General features: G+C 36.1%; 1 protein-coding gene across 24 annotated transcripts in view; it reads right to left on the bottom strand.

Annotated features, from left to right (window-relative positions):
- Nucleotides 1-21,229, bottom strand: part of AFDN (afadin, adherens junction formation factor) — a 116,671-nt gene that overhangs the window by 21,242 nt on the left and 74,200 nt on the right. For all 24 annotated transcript variants that reach the window (XR_005700179.2, XR_005700183.2, XR_005700184.2 and 21 more), the window contains 4 exons: nucleotides 20,429-20,515; nucleotides 1,492-1,557; nucleotides 1,259-1,332; nucleotides 640-758 (listed from right to left, as the gene is read on the bottom strand). Coding sequence is in view for 13 of the 24 variants with exons in the window: in XM_040059965.2 (XP_039915899.1) it covers nucleotides 640-758; nucleotides 1,259-1,332; nucleotides 1,492-1,557; nucleotides 20,429-20,515 (346 nt within the window). In the remaining 11 variants the exon portion in view is untranslated. The remainder of the gene's footprint in view (nucleotides 1-639; nucleotides 759-1,258; nucleotides 1,333-1,491; nucleotides 1,558-20,428; nucleotides 20,516-21,229) is intronic.

The following is a 21,229-nucleotide window of genomic DNA, read 5'->3' as shown; positions in this document are numbered from 1 at the left end:
GTATGTAGAAAATGTCTTCATTGACAAAATTATTTCCTTTATAATATTATTTTATATTGGGCATTAGTATGTCTTTTGTTAGTACCCTGAAGTAGGATGATAAAATAAAACATTGGAGAAGCATCCAAGAACTTCTTATGATCAGACACTGAAACTTGCGGAGATATGTTTCAACATTTCTGGTTTTAAAAAAATTGATTAAAATTCAATGGCAAAATACACTCCAGGGCTTTTGTTTACATTTATTTCTCTCCTACTAATTACACTGCATTCTCTGGTCACAAGGAAGACATTCTGAGAGGAGGGTAGCTCTTATGAAAGGGACAAAAAATGCCGTTTAGTTTAATGCCCTTTATATTCATTATATTCCACTTGTTAAAATAAAAATTAATTCAAATCAGAATTGTGTTTAAATGCATAATTAAATTTTGAAAGGTACATATACACTAAGCAGTATTTTAAACCAGGTGAATTTCTGATAAGAAAGGCATTTTTTTCTGTGCAATTATATTTCTTTTCTGATTTACTGTTGTAATAATGCTTGGTAAGATACTGTAAATTATGATATTTTCTGCATTCTTATAAATGCAGAAAGCAGACTTACAAAACTGTTATTAACATCAACGTAAGTATCTTTACCTCTTTGCATCATCGGGGATGGCTGATTAAGCAGGGTTGCCAGACCATGGTAAATTGCTCCTTGTTTTGCTACTTCTAATGTTACTACAGAACCTGTCCTAGTCATAAGTTCTGCTGCCCTGCAAAAAAAGGCAGCGCAAATAAAACAAAATTAAATTAGGCAGTGTATTACTTAGTTATCCTTATTATCAGTAATCTGTTGCTTGACAAAGCACTCTTTTTTAGATTAAAACTTAAAATCACTTTGAAAAAAATTACAAGGCAATGACAGGAAGATAGGCTTATGCGCACAGACAATACCTACTGGCAAGTACTATTTATTTCCAGTTTCTGCTTTAAAGGTCAGAAGCCAAAGTATTTAAAATTGAGCTAAATAAAGATTGTTCAAAACCAAAATCTAAATGTACAATCTCTTGTATATAGATAACCCGTATCGTATGGAAAGGGAAAGGTAGTACACAAACAGTTGAACTTGTTGCTAAGGTTATCTATCCACAGGCGGTTATCGAACGCCAAGACAAAGCCTAAAGTGTCAAGAAAATGAGCTTCCGCCCATCTTGGTATGTTATTAAGCTAACATTTTCTTCACAAAAAAACAACGAAGGAAAGCATTCTGTACCTCTCCTGGGACAGGCCCACCAAACTTCGACCATCCACACTAAGCAACTGATCCCCTGCGGCCAGACGACCATCCTAAATAAGTATTCAGGAGAAGAAAATTCATACACCAATGCTAACATGATCTCCATTTAAAAAAATCAATCATTCCCACAAACTAGTAAACAAAGGATTTTAAAGCATTTCCAAAGGCTCTTTCTACTTTTGAAATTGATGATTAAGAATATTACTAACCACATCTGCAGCACCTCCCTTCACAACAGACTTGACATATATTCCAAGTTTGTCTTGACCAGCACCCTACAGAGAAAAAGGTATTAATTTAGTTAATTTATATTTGATCTCCTAAGCATTCCACAAATTTTATTCAAAATTTTACATGACTAAGTAAACCTCTACTTTCTCATTACTTTTATATATTTTCAAATTGGAGAAAAAACAGTTATACTGAGAAGAGTTACATTCAATTAAAGTCATATGAAAAATATTAGGCCTATTAAAACAGCAAGCTTTGTTAGAAGCAAAGAATATTTGGTCTTAATGCAAGTTTGATCAAGAAAAAACGACATTAACTAAAACTTATACTGTAGAAGTTTGCTCCAGTCCCCTTCTAATAAGAAATACTTATTTGCACTTTTATGCATATGTTGTTATTTATACATCTTTGTATTATGTTTTTAAAAAGAGCACTGTACCCCAGTGAAACAATGTAAATTGCAGATTACATGAAAAAGGAATAAAAATGTTTTTTACATTCATTAGGACTGTAAAGGAGCCAGTATAAAGGAACCAAGAGTGCCTCTAGCTTTACATAAACAAGTAAAGCAGACATAAGTATTTTAGAATTGACAGAGCCAATATTTAAGTCTACTGCAAAACCATGCAATTTTGTTCATAAAACATCTTTCTCAATAGTGTTCTGCTACATTTTGAAAGGACTGTTAACAGTGAACTTATTGCAAGACAGATACCGACAGATACCAAGATACAAGAATGAAAGCATCTATTCAAGCCATGCTGTTGTGTCATCCACATGCTCCAATGTACAAGACACCACACAAATCAGTCCAAATGTTAGTATTACAAACCTTTTAATTGTCTCTTATAATGTAAGACTATTACTTGTCATTCATCTGCTGCAGCAAACGGTGCCGTTTTACTCTGCAAGTCACTTACGAGAGTGCTAAGTATGTTCTCAACAGAGACTTAAGTGTAACATCATTTTTCTAATATAACCCCCCAGGCTGCTTTGATATTGAACATACAGCTTCCTCCTTTTTTTCCCCTCCTCCCTTTTAACTCTTTTCTTCTGGTAGCAAAAACATGCATTGCTCACATTGTTAAAATAAAGTAAAATAAGAATCAAGGTGAAGATTATTCGAAAGTGTTGCACAGACATGGTTTTCTACACAAGTGAAAGACCTATTTTTATTAAGTCTTAGGTTAATCGCAAATGTTTCCACAAAAGCCGCAGAAAAAGAATTCCTTCAAGTCTTATAATTCCAGATTAACATTCTATGTGTCCAAATTTTTCATAATAATTGCTTAAGCCATACTTAGGAATTAAAAAAAAAAAAGGCAAAAAAACCCTGAAATATGGATACTTTCTTTGTCTAGAAATAATACAAAGACAATTAAATTACTTTAGTTCCTTTTTTTAAAAAAAAGAGCTCTAAAGAAACATTGCCGTAACTGCAGAATAATTTTAACTTTATACTAGAAAAATCGGCTAAAGTTATGAGAAACACAAGTCAGAAGAGAGCTAGATAGATAAATGTAATGGAAAATGAAATCATGCTTCACAAATCTCTTTCCCCCAAGCAACCAAGATGTACATGAGGAAGGATTATCTAGCTGAACACCTAGACTGCTAAGATGGACATCACAAGATCTTTTAGCAGGAGCTCTTCAAGACTTCAAGGTGACACACAGCAAGAAAGAACTTGTTCTTTTGTATTAATACCAGCTTCAATAATGTATCAAAAGCTCTTAGTTTTCAGAAGGAACGGAAGTTTGCAAAGGAGCCCTAAATGAATGTGCTGTTCACCATGCTCAAATGCGTTCCAAAAAAAGGCAAACAATATTGTAACTAAACGTGCCAAATAGAAAATATGTCAGAAAAGTCAAAACCAAGAGTTGGAGATGGATCCCATGATGCTGAACACTGGAGCAGTAATGGGGTGAAGATGTACTTCACTGGTTCAAATGTGAGGTAATGTTTCAACCTTCTAAGGTGCTGGTTCCCATCAGGGCACTGTTGGCAGAACCACTTACTACCTTTCCCTTGCTGGGAACTGAAAATTATAGCATTTATATGTCACTTCCTCTGCCTCCAGCCACTGAATATACCGCAAGCAAGCTCCTTGAATTCCAACGGGCAAAAGAATCAACAGCAACTCACCCACCCACCCTTGCAGTTATAACCTCATGCATCACATCTGCCATTGGAGGAACCAAACAGCAGCTTTTCTTGGTGGCCACACTGACCAAGGATGAACAGACTCCTCTGAAGCTACCTGGAATTGACAGCATTTTTATTCAGTCCTAACTTCAAAGGATGCTAGCAGGAATCTCTTCCCCTTAGGTCCAGAAATTCAGACAAAGATCTATATCATACAAAAATTAGGTAAAAACAAGCAAACCTCTGGAAGAGCACTGCCACTTGAAACAGTGCACACATTAATCACACAACTTTGGTACTCATGTACTGCATCAGAAACTATATTCATCCATATACATCACCTTTCTCATGCTCGATTATGATTCTTATTGCACATTAAACAAAGTTGTAACCTTCTGTATAAACCCATGATATGTGTCTTATATTGCAGATAATGATGAAATAAACATTTTCAATTGTACAAATACTCATAAGAGTGGTTTCTAAACTGACTTTAACTCCTAAAGTTTAGTCACTGGTTTTAGAGCTATCTTATACCAGCTCAGAAATCTGCAGAACAGAAAAGAACAAAGCAGAAACCACCATGGTCACTAAAAATCTAAAACGGTCACATTTACAGAACTGTTTAGAATTCTGATTATTCCCTTACAAAATGACGCTAACAGAACCATAAGGTTCAGGGGATAACAAGAATCATCAGAAACATGGAATACCTTTCTTGAGAGAACCAACTAAGCAGACATGGGTTCCTCAACTCAGCAACAATCAAGGAACTGAAGGCCAATGTGATTATGAGTTACACTGATAGAACTATTTATCATCTCTCTAATCAGCCAGTAGAAAACACTTTCTTACTTCTCCTATCACATCTAGCATGTTTTAAATAGTGAAACACAAACAAAATGCAACAAACCTCTGCCCTGCAAAACATTTTCCATAGGATTTCATAATTAAATTGGGAAACAGCCAGGAACAAGACTGCTGAAAGATGCCAAAGAATCCGAGATTCGCAGTAGGGCCCTTCGAGGCTTTAGAGAAAAAAACAACCAAACAAGCAACATAACCGCCCCCCCCCAACAGATAGAATGTACTCTGAAATTACAAAAATCTAGCAACCAGGATGAACCACAGAATAGTTTGGGTAGAAAAGAACCTTAAAGACCATCTGGCTCTAACCCCCTTTGCACAGGCAGGGACAGCTTCCATTAGAGCGGGTTGCTCAGAGTGCCATTCAGCTTGGCCTTGAACACTTGCAGGGATGGGGCATCCACCACTTAGTCAAGTAACCAGTTCCAATCCCTCAACACCCTCACAGTAAAGAAATTTCTTCTGACCATCTAATGATGGTCATTAGATCATTCTTCTGACTAATCTAAACTTATTCTTTTTCAGTTTAAAGCCATTCCCCCTTGTCTTGCCCATCTAACAAGTCCCTCTGCAGTTGTCTGGCTCACCTCCTTTAGGTGCTGGAAGGCCACAATAAGGTTACTCTGGGGCCTTCTCTTCTGGCTGAACAATCCCAATTCTCCCAGCCTTTTCTCACAGGAGAGAAAGATCCTACACTTGTTTTTGTTACGTTCTTTGGCTAAAGGCATCACAGCTGGAAGACACTGTATCAGTTGGATTTTTGGTCTAACTGCATCTATACTCTAACCCTGACAGTAATTCATTATGATTCAAAGCAGCTGATATTTTACTCCTCATTACTTCTTTTCCAATGTTTTTTTATGATGTCTATACAGTTTGTCAATCTCTTTCCTGTTCTCTTAAAGGAAGTTATAAGCAGATGTCTTAGCTCCAAGTCTTCTCACTTAAATATAAAACTAATGCATTTTGAAAGCATAAAAATTATTTTAAAATAAATCTCTGTTCAGATTACATTAAAAACCCCACCTTTATCAGTTACCACATCTATTTATGTCTTATTAGGACCAGTGAGCTTCTCCTCTAATTCACATGTCATTTAACATGTTTCTAATGATATGCATGTGCTTTCAAAAGCTTGGGAAGAGTTCTCATTGAATACCCTTAAAATCAACTCATCATCTTCCCTTCAAATTTACCCTAAGCTTTACAGTAACTTGAATTCGAATTCCTAATTTCTGTTGAAACAATCTTGATTTTGCTTTGGTTCTACCTTCCAGCAGGCTGCATTAGAAAGGAAATATGCAATTACTAGAAATATGAAAAGGTTCTTAATATGTAGCCATGCATACTGAAGTCCAAAGTGAATAAAATTCTCATACACGCCACATGGATTTTCCTGTTTTCATTTACTGACTTTACAATAAAACAGATTTCTCTGTGAACTACTTATTAAACTGTTTTTCTTTCAAAGGAATGTGAAGGTCAACATAATTAAAACTATTCCCCCACAAATAAAAAAGAGCAATAACATGTGTATGTCAGTAATAAAAATATGATAAACCTTCTTTTCACTTCATTTAATTTTCTCCAATCCTTGATACCAGAAGCATGTGTATCCATGTGGCTTTTAGTCCAAACAGAAGAAGGCAACTGTAAAGGAGTCAGATGACTGTGGAAAGCAAGAATGCAGTAAGCATGAAGAGATGGCTTATTCCTTTCTCCGAGATTAACATATTGAAACCTACAGCATATTTCCTCAAATATACATAACTAAATACAAAATGGCAAAAACCTTTTTAAGTCGTTTTCAAAAAATAATGTAAGATATTTTGTATTTTAAAAAGCCTCATCCACCGTACCATACTCTCTAACGCTACCAATCTACCCATTTCCTTTCACACTTGATACAACTTTTTTCCACAATCCTTGCAGAAAGTAAAAGATACACTTTGGAGGAAAAATTTGGGAAATCCTCCCCTTTAAGTAATAATTTAAGGGAAAAACCCACTAAACTACTACCGCTGCTTCAGTTCACCTGGGTGACAATATTCCTGAACTGACCATAACACTACTCTGAAGACCTCTAAATGATACCTACTTTTACAATGCATAGCGGAAACAGAATCCCAGGGGGAAAAAGGTTCTGTAAAGAAGACACTAGCTGAACAGAATTCAACAAATAGTGAACTGGTGACTGAAGAAGGGAACATGCTGATTTAAAAATGCTGATACCTGAAGTACCTCAGACCTAAGCTTCAGTGTGGGAAACATCTCCATTCTGTGCTTTTACAATTCAGTTAAATAATCAGTACACAGAAACATTTATGCACAAATAAAGTGCATAAAGCAGAGAGAACTAGTTCGGACGCCAGCAGTGACGCACTAATCACACATTTCAGGATTTTTCAAATACTACAATAAAAAATTAATTACAATGACAGTAACAGTGCACTTATACAGGAAGAAACCCACCTGTCTGCTCTCATGTTGTCTCACACTTGGAGCTGAGCAGGCACTACTGTGTTGTGGCAGGTCCCATGACAGACCTGGCTGAAGGCTTAGCTGATCCCCTCCTCCCAAATACAAGCTTTGTTTTCAACTTGATCCGCTTCCCTAAATTGTTTTCGGCACATCGTGACTGTTCATAACAGTGCAGGAAAGGAGGTTGCTAGGAGGGGCCTTGATCATTAAGGGAGATTCAATTCCATTATTTGGTGAATAATGTTATTTTTAACCCAAAAACTTAAACCATTTGAAATTCCTAAATCCTACTATAGCTCACCTATTGACTTTTCAAGCAGCTCTGTATAGTGCCTGCAAAACAACTGTATTCTAATGGGAGCTGAGCCCCAAAACAATTGCAAAACGAACACACACATACATGCAGATTCCCACACAGAGAAGTAAACTACACAGTGGAAAATATCTTCATTTTAAGCTTTTGAACACCTGCATGGCAAGCGCTCCCAATTTTGCCAATTCCCACCCATTCTCCTTCTAAATGTAAAAAAACTCCTTAACTTTAGCAAGGGATGGAGATGAATGACTCATATAGAACTGATGAAAATGCATTCAGCTAAAAAACACAATGTATTTTTACTCATGTAACTGCACAATGAGATAAAAATGTCATGTTCCTGCCCCCCCCCATTTTTTACAGAAAGCTTTGTTAGGTCTCTGAGGCAAAACATGAAAAGATTCTTGAAAATAATCTTCTCCATGCTTGGGGCTTATTCATCTTTAAGATGCATAAAGCCAACACATGGGGGAAACTGAGGCAATCTATTAGATCCAGTACCCAAGATGAAGCCACACATTTGCATGAGATGCAATACTTGTATAAAGATTTTTTTAATGATCTCACACTTATCTTAAGAAGCAATTAAATGTTTTAAAACAGCACAAGTTGAAAGATGTTAACACACTGCGTTTGCAAGTTCAGTCAGAGTATGAGAATAATTAATCCTAAATTTGCTGTGGTTTACAGGATGGAATTCTATGACAAAGGACAACTTTTCCATTTAACTGGAATTTTAATAACTGGATTTTAGAAGATTTTCTAATCCTACTTGGGAGGTAAAAATAAACACAGGACACTTCTGCATACAGAAGGCTGTTTAGAATGGTAACTTGGGTCTTTATTCTAAACCTAAATGAAGAAAAGGATGTATGGGAAAATATTCAAGTGACCACTACCTTGTAAAAACTATATAAACAAGGAGCCCTCCCTTACTGAGAGCTAGAATAAAAGGAGCTACAAGAGGATAAATGAAAAACTGAGGTATGAAACACTGTCAATAAATCCAGAGATAAATCCAGAGATTAAAACTCACCAGGAGTTCTATTTTTCTTAGCTCTACCTTTATTTCATCCATGTGGCCCCCTATAGGGTTTGACAATATTTAAAGTGGGACTGAAGGAAGATAGGGAAGCTTTTAGAAAAGAGGAGTAGCTTTATTTTTTTTACAAGGCAGGCTAGTTTGAAATAGTTCTTATCACAGAACAAAAACATGTTTAGAAAAATCTTATAAGATGGAGTCTAAAATTACAAACTAAGGCAATAAACAAACAAACAAACAAACAAATAAATAAAGGCAGCAAGGAAATAAAACACCAAGAAGGTTTATTAGACATATGGATGATGATGATGATGATTGTTGAGTTTCCCATCAGTACTGCTTACAGGCAATGAGTTGCAGAGTCCACACAAACCTAACTTCACCTGAAAATACGACTGTGGAGCAGAGAACAGTTAACCAGCTGGAAGCTGGAACTGCAGCAAGAGCTTCCAGTTCTTTTTAAAAAACATTACTTTTTATCTTGGAGATTAATGAATTCAGACAGACTGGAGCCAACAAAAAACCCATTAAAATTCAACAATTAAAGCTGACATTAAAGTCTCACCTGAGAGAACATTTTTTTTAACATACCTAAATAACATTACTATATACTGACAAATGTGCTCTTATACATGGACACACATATATTCTTCTCAATTAATTCAGGAAAAGTGCTTGCTAAGTACTCATATTTGGGAAATTAAGATGTAACAAAGACTCTGTAAACCTTCACTTATAATTGTCTTCTAAACAGCAGTAGCACAACTGGAAAACCTGAGCTAGATCCCAGGACATTCCGCCTTTCATAAAGGAACTCAGTTAAGAATTCACTGAATTAACAAACAAACAAATTAACTGAATTACTTTTCTGAAGGGCCTGAAAGGTTGGAAGAGTTCTGAGAACTCATGCAACTAAGTCAATCCATAGCAGCTTAAGAGCAAATTTTGGGACCTCAGGTGAGCACAACTTCAGCCTCTAGAATGCTGATAAATTATATTTAAGATGGCACTGACACAGGGCAGGGGAAAAAAACAACTAACCACTACAGTACCTCACTCAAAACAGAATATGAAAGGTGAAGAAAATAAACAACTTCCCCCTATTATTACATTTGTTTATAGGATTTTCATTCTTCAAGTCACACAGACTTCAATCTCAAAAAAAAAAAAAAATCCTACAAATTCACTGGGAGCAGGAGGATGGAAGGAAAACTAATTTGATACCACAGAGCCAAGACAATTTTAATGCATAAAAAGACAAGCTCAGCTGAGACAATGCTACACAAAGATTTCATACCTGTTGTCCAAAGTTGTGTTTGGCCCTTTTAAGCCTGGTATCGTTTTCTGCTTAACTCCAAAAAATTCTGTCATGTTAACAAAGCCAAAGGACCAAGCTGTATAATGTAATCTAACCTCAGTTTTTGAGATAGCCTAAGAAGTCCTTTTCCATTACATCCAGTTGTAATAGATCAGTACACTGTAGCCCGTAATTGTTTGCAAGCCCCTCCTTCCTCTAAAAGAACTGTGCCCAAAATATTGTATTTGCTTAAAAATATCACTATGAAAACTGTAGAAATAAACAAAGCAGCATCAAAAAACACCCAGCCAAAACAAACCATCTCAGCTCCTTCTATAGAGTATTCAGACCAATGAAGATAAGAACAAGATAAATTACAGCAATCTAAAAAAAGAAACTGCTAGTCCTACATCAGGAGGATATAAAACTGAGGATGTACAAAAGTACCACAATAACGAATTAATAAACATGACAGATTTAATGAGAGTAGTTAAGGAGAACAGATTTTATTGCTAGTGTTGCTGTCAGGAGATGAAATTTATGAAACTTCCTTGTCAGTAAGAGACACAGGAAACTCTGGCTCACATACATTCCATCGGCCATTAAAATCAGAACACACCATATAGTGCAACTGTATAGAAAAGGCACAGTTTGAGCAACAAGAATATCTGACAGACCTCTCAATGGCAGCACCACAGCTATCCATGAACTTGTGAGTCACCACAGAAGCATTAAAAGCAGGCAGAAGAAATTCTGCCTGCTCCTCCTTCCCATTTGGTATTTGCCAGGACAAGCAGACGTAAAGGCATGGTGAAAACAACGTTCTAGTGAGAGTCGCTATGCAGCTCCATTCCCAGGCGAGCCACCCATGCTGTGACATGCTCATTGGGACCTGCCACCTGCAGAATGATGGCTTGGAGATGCTGAGGCATCACACAGCCCCACCAGCATCCCAGTGTAAAGAATGAGAGAGAGTGAAGGTCCATATGTTGTCCAGGTGCTAACCTCTTAACAGTTGAACTACTCCCATCCCCACACATCATGCCCCACAAAACACAGGTGCATCACAAACCAGCTGTGCTTTCTGTGAGGTTAGCAATACTCTTGAAGTTCTAGGAGACCTGTAAAATGACCTGGATTTCAATACCTATAATGAGAACTAGAAGTACAAAAACTATTATAAAAACACTTTTCCAGTTGTTAAAAATACCAGTAGAATTGTATTACGTAATTAAGGAAAAACTATGCATCTGCAGAGCAGATCTGCAGTACAGTACCTAACCAAACCGGTGCTGCTCCAGGCAATTAACAGGAAGGTCTTGTCATTACTTGTTCTGAAGCCTCTTTTGCCCACACCCATTGAGCTTCACGTACTTTGTTTATCACTCTGATGAAACTGGAGCAACGAACAGCTTCCAGTGAAGACTGGCAAAACCACACCTGACTAAAAACATACCCTTCATTTTTTAAAAAAAATGTTAGCTGTATTAAAAGCTGGCTTTCATTTCCATAAAATGTCTTCCTAACGATCTTTCAATATAGAAATGTACATTTCTCTTAAGTACATATATGTATAAATGGTTTCACATTTCACATAAATAGTAAAATGAAAAAGTAGTCCTGAACTGAAAGTATCTTCACTCTCCAATTTGAATCCACAGAAGTGTCATACAGTCACCAACCATTTCAAGTAATACTCCAATTTAAGTAGCTTCAGATACCAAGACTACATGTCAAAATACTCCAGTAGTTCACGTAACCATAAATCTTTTAAAATAAGTAATTTTCAAGATTTTCTTGGGTTTTTCATATTTATGCAAATATGAAATAAGATTTTATTTTAATAATGTAGGTATTACTCATATATGTGCACATATACGTAAAAATACCTTACTGAAGGTATCTTGGATGTCTCATAATGTTTTACAGCTGACAGTTTTCCCAAGTCAGATAAGCTTCTGTGGTATTTTATAATATAGGATGAATCAACTGTGTGCGAATAGAATGTGTTTAAAGAAAATAGCATAGAAATGTAGCTTATTAAGCCTGATACCAGCCTGAAATCTTTTATCTGCCTACACTCAGAGTAGTTGACTGATTTTTATCAAGGCTAATTCCTGATTCCAGATTCTTAAGCTTACATAGAAGATCTCTGCAAGTTGTAATAAACATCCTCAAACGCAAGTTTATGGAACAGAATCAAGTCTCACTCTGACTGCCCTGGCAAGTAATTAGTCTAGAAGCAATTAAATAACCCAAGCTGCTAAACCTTTTAAAAAACAACAGCTTACTAAACTATGCAGCAAATTTACAAATTCACTCTCTAGGAGGCAAAAGCAAGGGGTTTTGACCACCCAAACACTCACATATATAAAGCAGCCTGAGTTCTTTAGGTTCTATCTGGGTGAATACATATTTTATCTACTTTAGGTACCAAACATACTAAGACTCACTGAACTACTTGCTGTGGACCCAGAGGCAGGAGAAAGACCAACTTTGTAGCTACTGATCCCGCCTCTAGCAAGGGCAAAATTTCTCGACTTGAAAATCAGAAAAATCCCACTTTGTCAGAGAAAGCTAAAGCCTGTGCTTCTTCAAGACCAATGAAGACACTTTGGAAATATGTCATCATTAGAGAAAATACTTTTCAAATATAAATGAGGTGAACCAGCCTACTGTATCTAAAACTGATCTGTCAGCTGTGACTACAGCTGCACTCAGTCATGTTGTATCCTGACTTAAAAATAATTTTAAAACTGACCCATGCTCTACATACAACTTACTTCTGCTTTCCCCTCTCACATACTCCTCCATGTCAGGGGTCAAAACCCAAATGTTTCTGGAGCTAGACAAAGTACAGTCACAAGTGGGCAAATAAGTTCAAACTTTGGTGATGATCAACATTATTCAGCAGGTAAAGAAATTAAGCATTTAACTGCTATGATCCATTCCACAGCAGCTTTAAATTGCACTGAGTGGAAAAAACAGATGAAAAGTGTCTTACTACTCAGAGGAAAAAAAGGGAGATTGGCAGCAGTACATCCGACTCCTCAAACATCCAACAACCCAGAAACTTTATGTCTGATGTACCCAGATGCTCTGCATACAAGAAACCTCTAAGGGAGTACAGAGAAAAGACTGAAGTGTTTTGTTGTTATTTTTAATGGAATAAGGGCTACGTGTTACTTTTTAATATGTTTGCAATCAAGACTGACTTGCACACAGCAAGCAAGTGAATATACTCTCATCTTCTAAATGTGCTTTTCACAGGACAACTCAAGATGTTCTGAAATGGACCTCCTGAAACAGCGTTAACAAATTACGGTACTCTTGTGCATATGGAGTTGTTTGGGGATTTTAACACTGTTCAGCATGGGAAGCAGGGACAGACACAAAGAGCTCGAGCATTCTCTGTGCTAAACAGAAATATATAAATTTACAGCAGCATGATTTCTCTCATGCTCCAGGAATGCAACTGGCCTACCATTTCATTCTAAGATTGAAATCAAGTATGCAACAGTTCCTAACTTATTTTACTTTACTCTTACTCTTATGAAATGGGAAAAGTGGTAAGTAAATGCAAAAGGTTTCATATACAACATTCATAAAAGACTACGCAAATTTTGTTCATTATTCTTTTTTAACCTTTCTGTAAAAAGAAATCTTCTTTATTATTATAAATGCTGCATATTCTATAAATGCATTAAAGGCACTCTTAATTTTCAAAAAAGAAATTAAATACATGAGCCTGTTTGATTTTACTTCCCTTTTGTTTCAAAGGAAAAACCTTTCACTGAGCTCAAGGAAAATATATTGCTTGAGCTCTATTTCACCAGACAAGGGTTAAGTTTCTAACGTACATTTGCTATAAATATTCCACGAACACTGACACGCTAAGGGCTACTCGGGTTATGTACAAACCTACAAGTTGTACTGCAGGTTCTGTGATGCTCTTCCTCGGTAAGTCAATTCTGATCGTATGTTTCAGCTTCATTATGTCTGCATTGGGCTTTACAGGGAAGACACACTGGGCAATTTACTTTGGAAAAAACCCCACCCTGTATCTCTGCACTTTTCCAAAAAATGGCACTTGCCTCTATAGCTAAGGATAAATTACAACCCACAAACCCCTGAGCATTAACTTCCACATAATGCAGGCTCTGCAGTTTCAGATGGATACAGCATAATCCAGGATCAGTGTGTACACTAACACATACTATTAAGCACCTAAATTTCTACTCCAACTGAGAGTATTACTCATACAGAAAAATGTCAATACAGAACTTACTAAGTTCCAAAACAAAAGTCTTTGTCATTAATAGTAGGGGGGAAAAAAAAAGTTGTATTAACGTGTATCTGAACAGAATTTTCAAAGTCATTACAATACCAGAATTTAATGAAGTCTGGTACAGGTATTCTAGCTACAGTGTATGTGCACTACAGTTTTAGCAGGCATGCCAAGAAGTGCCTGCATACACAGGGTATTAGTGCAATGAGGAAATGGCACATGAATTTTAAAACTCACTTTCTTTCAGAAGGCCTAAGGTGACCATGTCTGGGTCGCCTATTTGCAGTATCAATCTAAATATGCGTGAATAAATAAGATAAAACTCACTCCACTTGAGCAGAGCTGAGATCTCACAGCTACTAAGAACAATCATGTTGTGATGGTGTGACCTTCAGATTTTACACAACACATAAAAGCACTAACGAAATTTTGTACAACATCTATAGGGCACCAAAATTTAAGCAAAAACTCTGCTGGAAGTTAGGAATCAACAAAAACCAGGCAAATTGCTAACACACTGCTACTTATTTGTTCGTGATGAAGACTAAACTGGCCACCTATATACTATTTTATTTCCATGAGACTGAGAAATCTGTTCTGGAAATGAGAATTATATACTGTATTTTCCCTAAAGTACTCCTAAGAAGCCTGCTAAGGCAACACCAGTAGTTTAGACTACTGAGGTGAATTAGTACTGAACAGTAAAAAAAAAACACCACCAAAAAAAAAACCCAACACCAACCTTCACAAAACAGTTTTAAATCTTATTACTGAAACATTTCAATTAATTCATGCTGGGAGGAAAGCATGAATGCTGCCAGAAAATTTACTTAAATACTCAGAACACACAGTCTCAGGAAGACTTCAAATCCTGAGGTATCTGAAATCTTAAGACCTAGAACACATGTAAAAAGCTAACAAAGTAAAAAAAAATCCTATCAACTGTCTATATTTGCAAAGACAGGTTAGAGATGCACATTTCAATATTGTTATAATTAACTATAAGCATAATTTTCAATTTTGGGAAAAAATAATTAAATGAATGTTTAAACCTGATACTTCTAAATGGATCTCCTACAAGACATTTGTAGGAAAAAACCTTCAGAAAAATTTTACATCAAAATTGATATTCCCGTAGTCTCAAAAACTCCTTAAATTTAACACCTTGAACTGACTGCTAAATATAAAATGACAAACAATGGTTTAGAAATTAAAGCAATTTAGAATCATTTAACTTACTTAAGAACAAACAAGGTTGCCAAATAATGAAAATTATTTATGGGTAAGCTGTTACATACTTGTTTTTAGAACAGTGAGCCTGTTCCCTGGAATATTTACTGCTTAACTGTCATACTCATGTTTAAAATGCTTCTATTAAAAAAAGAAACACCTTATCTCCTTTCATACTATTTCAGTAAGCACTACTTAATCTCACTACCTGTTAAGAAAATCCTAGAAAATACACTCTGATTTATGTGCCAGCGGGGTCATAAACATATGTATTTTAAGGTCTTTGTATATATTTTAAGACAACTTTTACTGTTTATACCACTAAAAGATGACTGGACAAGAAGCTGAAGTGTGCCATACTTTTAAGAACTAAATCACAATACACTAATGAGTATAACCAGCATGCAAAGATTCATCAACAAAACTTGCTCTATGGTTCCTGTAGAACATGGGAATCCTTTCTTTCGTGCAGTAGTAACCTAAAAACAGAATTTAAATGCTTCTCCTCTGCAAACAGTTGAATGAGATATCCTAACTGCAACAAATTTGCATGTTCTGGTCTTTTCAGAAGAGTCTAGAGGGCATTAAAAATCTTACACTGTTTGGGACATCGATTTTAATTATTCTACTAAGATTTTATAAGAGGAAAACAGACTTTTAGAGGAACCTGGATTAAAGCCAACTAATATGACAAGTAAACAGATCACAGGTCATGCTATTCATGCTCTGGCACTGTAAAACAGTAGTTATCACACCTAAAACTTTAAATATTAATAGTCACTTCCAAAAATTTCCCGAGTACATATGAAGAACAAGATAAAAAATTAGTTTTTTCTTTCTAGATTTTAGAAAGTTAGCTACTAACATCTGACTATATTTAACTGCATGCTGTATTACATAGTTGCTACATGAACAAATAACTACTGGCAGGTTTAAACAGGCAAGAGAGCAGGAAAAAAGTACAGGGATAGTAAAACTTCAGAGAAAAACAGTCCCAACAGAAACCTGAACGGACTTACCATGGATTCTGTTCTTCCAACAACAGAAAACCACATTTTGATCTCCGGGACTACAGATCCTTGAAAGAAAAAAAACAATTCTCCACTTCTCTTCCAGCCCTCAACAGCAACCACCAGCTCTAGTCTGCTGGATTTTCCAAGATACCCATCAAGATAACTCGGAGCTCGATGCTATGACACAGTGTAGCATTTATCAACACCAGCTATAACCAATACAATATTCAGACTCTTACGTAATCAGTTATGCTGTTCTGACTTCCAGTTACTTTAGAGGCTTTATTAAACTCTGAAAACTGCTAGAAAAAACAAAAAGGGAGCCCTTTTTTACTAAAGACAAAAAAACCTCCAAATTAAACAGGAAGTAATGTGCTGGCCCACAGATGGCTAAGAAGTCACATGTGAAAGCCTCCAAAAAAGTGATATATTTTTAAAGTAAACTGCATGCACACGCAGCTTCCAAATCATCTGGATTTCATAAAAACTTAACCACAATGTGGTTGGGAGTCTGGCAGCTTTTAACATCAAAACATCTTTCAGGGTTAGATCAACCAAAGTCTGCACACAACCTCAAAAAGCAACACTGTTCCCCGTTCCCCCTGCCCGACCACTCCTACCAACTACATTTCCATATACCTATTACAAAAGCTATTGCTAATAAAGCTACAGGGTACTACTGTAAGAAAACATCCAATATCTACCAAAGGGCAGAACAAGAAGTTATTCTTCTGGATCACATATGAAGCTATACAGTTTAATTCTAAATAAAAATAAAAATTGGTTTAAAGCAGTCAGTTTAAGAATTGCTGTTAGATATTTTCTCAATTTATAAAAAAACCCAAACAAGCACACCACTGTTTACACTGCTCTGGAAGCTAACAGCTGTTTCATAAGTAAACTTGTTTTCTCTGCTATGTTTGCATATAGGATATGCATTTACTCCATGCCTGCTCAGAGGGGCTGTCCTGCCTCAGAGGACACCAAAGTGAGGTGAATTAGGTGATGCACTGAATTTCTACTCTCTCTGGCACTCCTGGCAGGCATTTAAAACTTCTAATTAACTAAAATACAAGTAACTGTGACTAGAAAGTGAAAGAAGTAATGCACTTACAACTTTTTACCTATCTCTAGGTGGGAAGAGGATCCAACACAGGATTCCCCAGGGACCTAACACTTTAATACACTCCTTGACTCACTTCTTCAGATTTTGTCTTGGGTTTATTTACATTAATGTACAGATGTTTGCAATCACCTAGTATCCCAAGGTGATACTTCTGTCACAGGAATAAGTAAGTGCACAGCCTTTCAATGCAAGTTGCATCCCTTCTCTGCTTGTACAACATTTGCTTCAATCCTTGTTTTTTGATTGCGGAAGAGAAGGTATAACAATCAGTCGATAATTAGGAACATTTGGTGTAAAGGTCTTATTTAAGGTATGACTTCTAATTTTGTCATTAGAAACTCTTAATTGGCACAGACTTTAAGCTAATAAAACCACAAAACTAATAAAAATTCAAAGTATTATTAGATTACAAGTTTTTTAGATGTTTCCTCAGAGATGAGCACAGATTTACTAGGAAAGCGCACATTTTTTTGCAATGGGTAGAAAGAAGAAAAGCAGTCCATTGGTATTATTTTTCTTTATGATCTTCTGAGAATCTGCCCATTTTGTCCACCTCTAGAATATCATCAAGCTCCATGTTAACAAACTTCATCCAAAGCCCATGACAAGTATGAGAAGCCCCGTCAAACGTAACAAGAAAGGCAGGTCAGCGCTGACATGCAAAGGTATTCTCACAGCGAGTATTCTGTCACATCTCAGGAAAAGAACTGTCTTCCTAACAAAAGCTAAACAGATTCAGGGTTGTCCTTCACTGGTTGGAGCAGGGCCTGCTGACCAGCTGCATTTTCTACTGCTACAGCCCTTCCCAATCACTGTGGAAGCCAACAGTTCAATTAAACACAACTGGGTCAGCCATCAAACTGGGCTCCTGTGCAGGCAGCAGCAACTAGGAACTTCTGAAAGCATGAGCTTTCATTTCTTCAACTTTATGAGCACTTAAGAGCCAACCGTTTATTATCAGAAAGCTTAGAAAAATCTGACTCTATTCTCATACTTGCCTCTTCCTCTCATTTCAGGTATTCCATCCAGTTAATGTTTAGAAAATTTTAAAAAATAGTTTATTGGATTTCTTCCTGCATTTTCAAAGTTAAAAATGAGAATTTTAACTTTTATGCTGCTAGAAGATAAACTGCTTGAGACACTGTAGAAAAAAAATACTAGTATATATCAACAATATAAGGAACTGAAAGAAAACATGCACCAACCCTTGCTAGCTTCTCAGTCACACTCACTCAATTCTCTAAGCTGTTCTGCTCTGACCAGATTGAGAAAATTAACACTTATGTATTTCTTTGTATTCTTCTTTGCTCTATTTTTTAATGAAGCCTATTACAGAAAAAACATGCTGATAATTACTCACAGTAAGCAATTTTGAACCTCTTGAAAATAATCCTACCTAACTACTACAGCAACTTGTTTCAAACAATGAATGTGATAATTTCTATCCAATGAACATTCTGATGACTTCATATTAAGCAGAAGTTCCTACTGGACATACAACAACACTCAAAAAATCTGTTTCTTACTTATTTCAGACCAAGATTTAAAACATAACTGTTTTTATATCAGAATTCCAATATTAGGGCAGCACACAGCAGTTAAGATGAAATATGACTGCCTGAACCAGTGTTTCTGCAACTGTGCAGATGGAAACCGATCCTTCTGTGACTGATCATGATAAAGAAATAATGTAAATAACTCGTAAAAAACATTCAGATCAAGCTTACACACTGACCAGTAGCACTGCTACATACTGCTAATGGAAGCTAAATATCCATTGTTAAATCAACATCTAGAAGCCAGCCAGCTCCAATGAAAAAGGAAACTTTCCTCCCTGTAATATGCTGTTTCACTCTAAATGAGAAATCAGATTTCACAGAGTAAAGTGAAAAAAAAATAAATTTCCATGACACATTTTAAAACATTCAACAGAAATGCAGATGACAGTCACAAATCTGATACATATTTAATCCAGTATCAAGATAAAGTGTTTGCTTCTCAAGTTATTAACCCACTCCACTAAAATCAGAGCAGAATATTGAGTTAATTTTTCAGATCCTGAACTGTTTCCTCAATAACTGCTGATTTAGCACTACACACCTGACACCAGGTATTCCTTTACAGCTGTCAGAAATCATTCTTAAAAGCTGATACCATGCAAGATTACCATTTCAAGAACACACCATGAAATGAGTGAAAGTTGTAAAAAAAAAAAAAAAAAAAAAAAAAAAAAAAACCCACAAACCAAACAGTGCTGTTTAGAAGCAATCAACTGTGTGAGCTAACTTAATCATGTTTTCAGCTCATGAACTGAGTGCCAAGGAGTATCACAGTATTCTGAAGTTTCACATACTACACAGTGAAGAGACATTAGGAAAGACTTGTTCCATCTATTGTACGCTACGTAATCACAACAAAGACTTTTGAGTATCACCATTGCATAATTTATAACAAGTTTTAAACTCGAAAGATGATGTCTGCTATCTGAGTCAGTTAATACAGCAAAACCAACCAACTAGTGGAGTCTTCCATCTGGTGGCTGGAGCTGTATGTGCATTCTATACATTACTACGTAGTGCTACTAGCTACAGCATGCACACACAATTTTGGCTATTACGCTGTAGGTCTCTACTGTAAAGAAACAAAACTGAAGCCATTCTTGCACCTCTACACTGTGCAAAAGAAAAGGTGTGTCTTCATGGCAGAAAGTATTCAAACTTTAATGTATACATTTGAGTTGTTTTGTTTATTCATCAGTGAGCCCACACACAGATTCTTTGTGTTTACTTCTTTATTTTCAGCAGAAGTGACTAAATACACCTGTTTATTAATTCTGCTTAATAACACTGCTAATTTTTGGCTCTGAAAAAACCTGTAGCAGAGGTTTGAATTGAAACGTCCTAATAACTACATGCATATTATGTTTTCATTTGTATTGTCCACATCTGTGTATATTACAGAAACATTCCCCAATCAGAAGAAAAGCACGAGCAACAGAATGTGCACACCCAACTCAAGGGAAATAGCCATTTTCCATTAACATTTTCCACAGTAGGCTGATAAAAACAGAAGATTTTCTCAGTAAGACTTAAACAAACTGACTTCCATACCTTGGCAGCAACAATGCTCAGTCCCATTCCATTTTGTTTTTTTAGTGTTACAGTGATAATTTCAGGTTCTTTCCTCAAAGGCTGAGCCTATCAAACACCGAAGGGGAAAGAAGAAAAAATTCAGTAGTTCATATTCACTGCCAGGCTAGGAAAGTAACTAAGCAAAATAGTTCATTACAAACAAAACTACTTTGTTAGAGCAGCAGGTCTCACATCCCAAGTAACGTATCTGGTATCTATTCTACAGCTGGGATATCTAACATTTAATTAGTAAGGACTCATATTAAGTACTACAGCTGTGTTATATCACACTGCTGAAACTTGGAGGTCTACTCATTGTTCCTCCTTCTTTAATTCAGTAAAGAGATTATTAATGAATCACAAATTAAAATGTAACAGGTCTATAAAACTGTGGTCACTTAACGAAAACTGGAGTTTAGACTCTGTAGGCCCCTATTACAAAGGTGAGGGTGATCTACACAGAGAGCTAGATTTTTAGCACTTCATGATGATTATTATTAAGATGCCAATTAATTTCAAAGGCAGAGTTAAAGCTATGAGTAAAGTTCAAAAAAATGTCACTTCTGAGTACTCTTGAATACAGCCAGTCCCCAAACATGTTCAATAATTTTATCTTTCAATATTGCCAGTTCCTCAACTCAGAAAGTTTTCATCACACTCTTCATTAGCTGAAGAATGTCAGTTGGAGCACATTAGCTTGTATTCATACTGAAACATAACCGCAAGTTCTACAAGACCCATGACAAGTAAAAATATAAGCCAAGGAGAGTAATTAAAAAA

Source organism: Hirundo rustica, chromosome 3 (genome assembly GCF_015227805.2).
Source record: "Hirundo rustica isolate bHirRus1 chromosome 3, bHirRus1.pri.v3, whole genome shotgun sequence".
In the NCBI taxonomy this organism is placed as follows: Eukaryota; Metazoa; Chordata; class Aves; order Passeriformes; family Hirundinidae; genus Hirundo; species Hirundo rustica.
The sequence above is the reverse complement of the archived record's forward strand: the minus strand, read 5'-3'. Positions and strand labels throughout refer to the sequence as shown.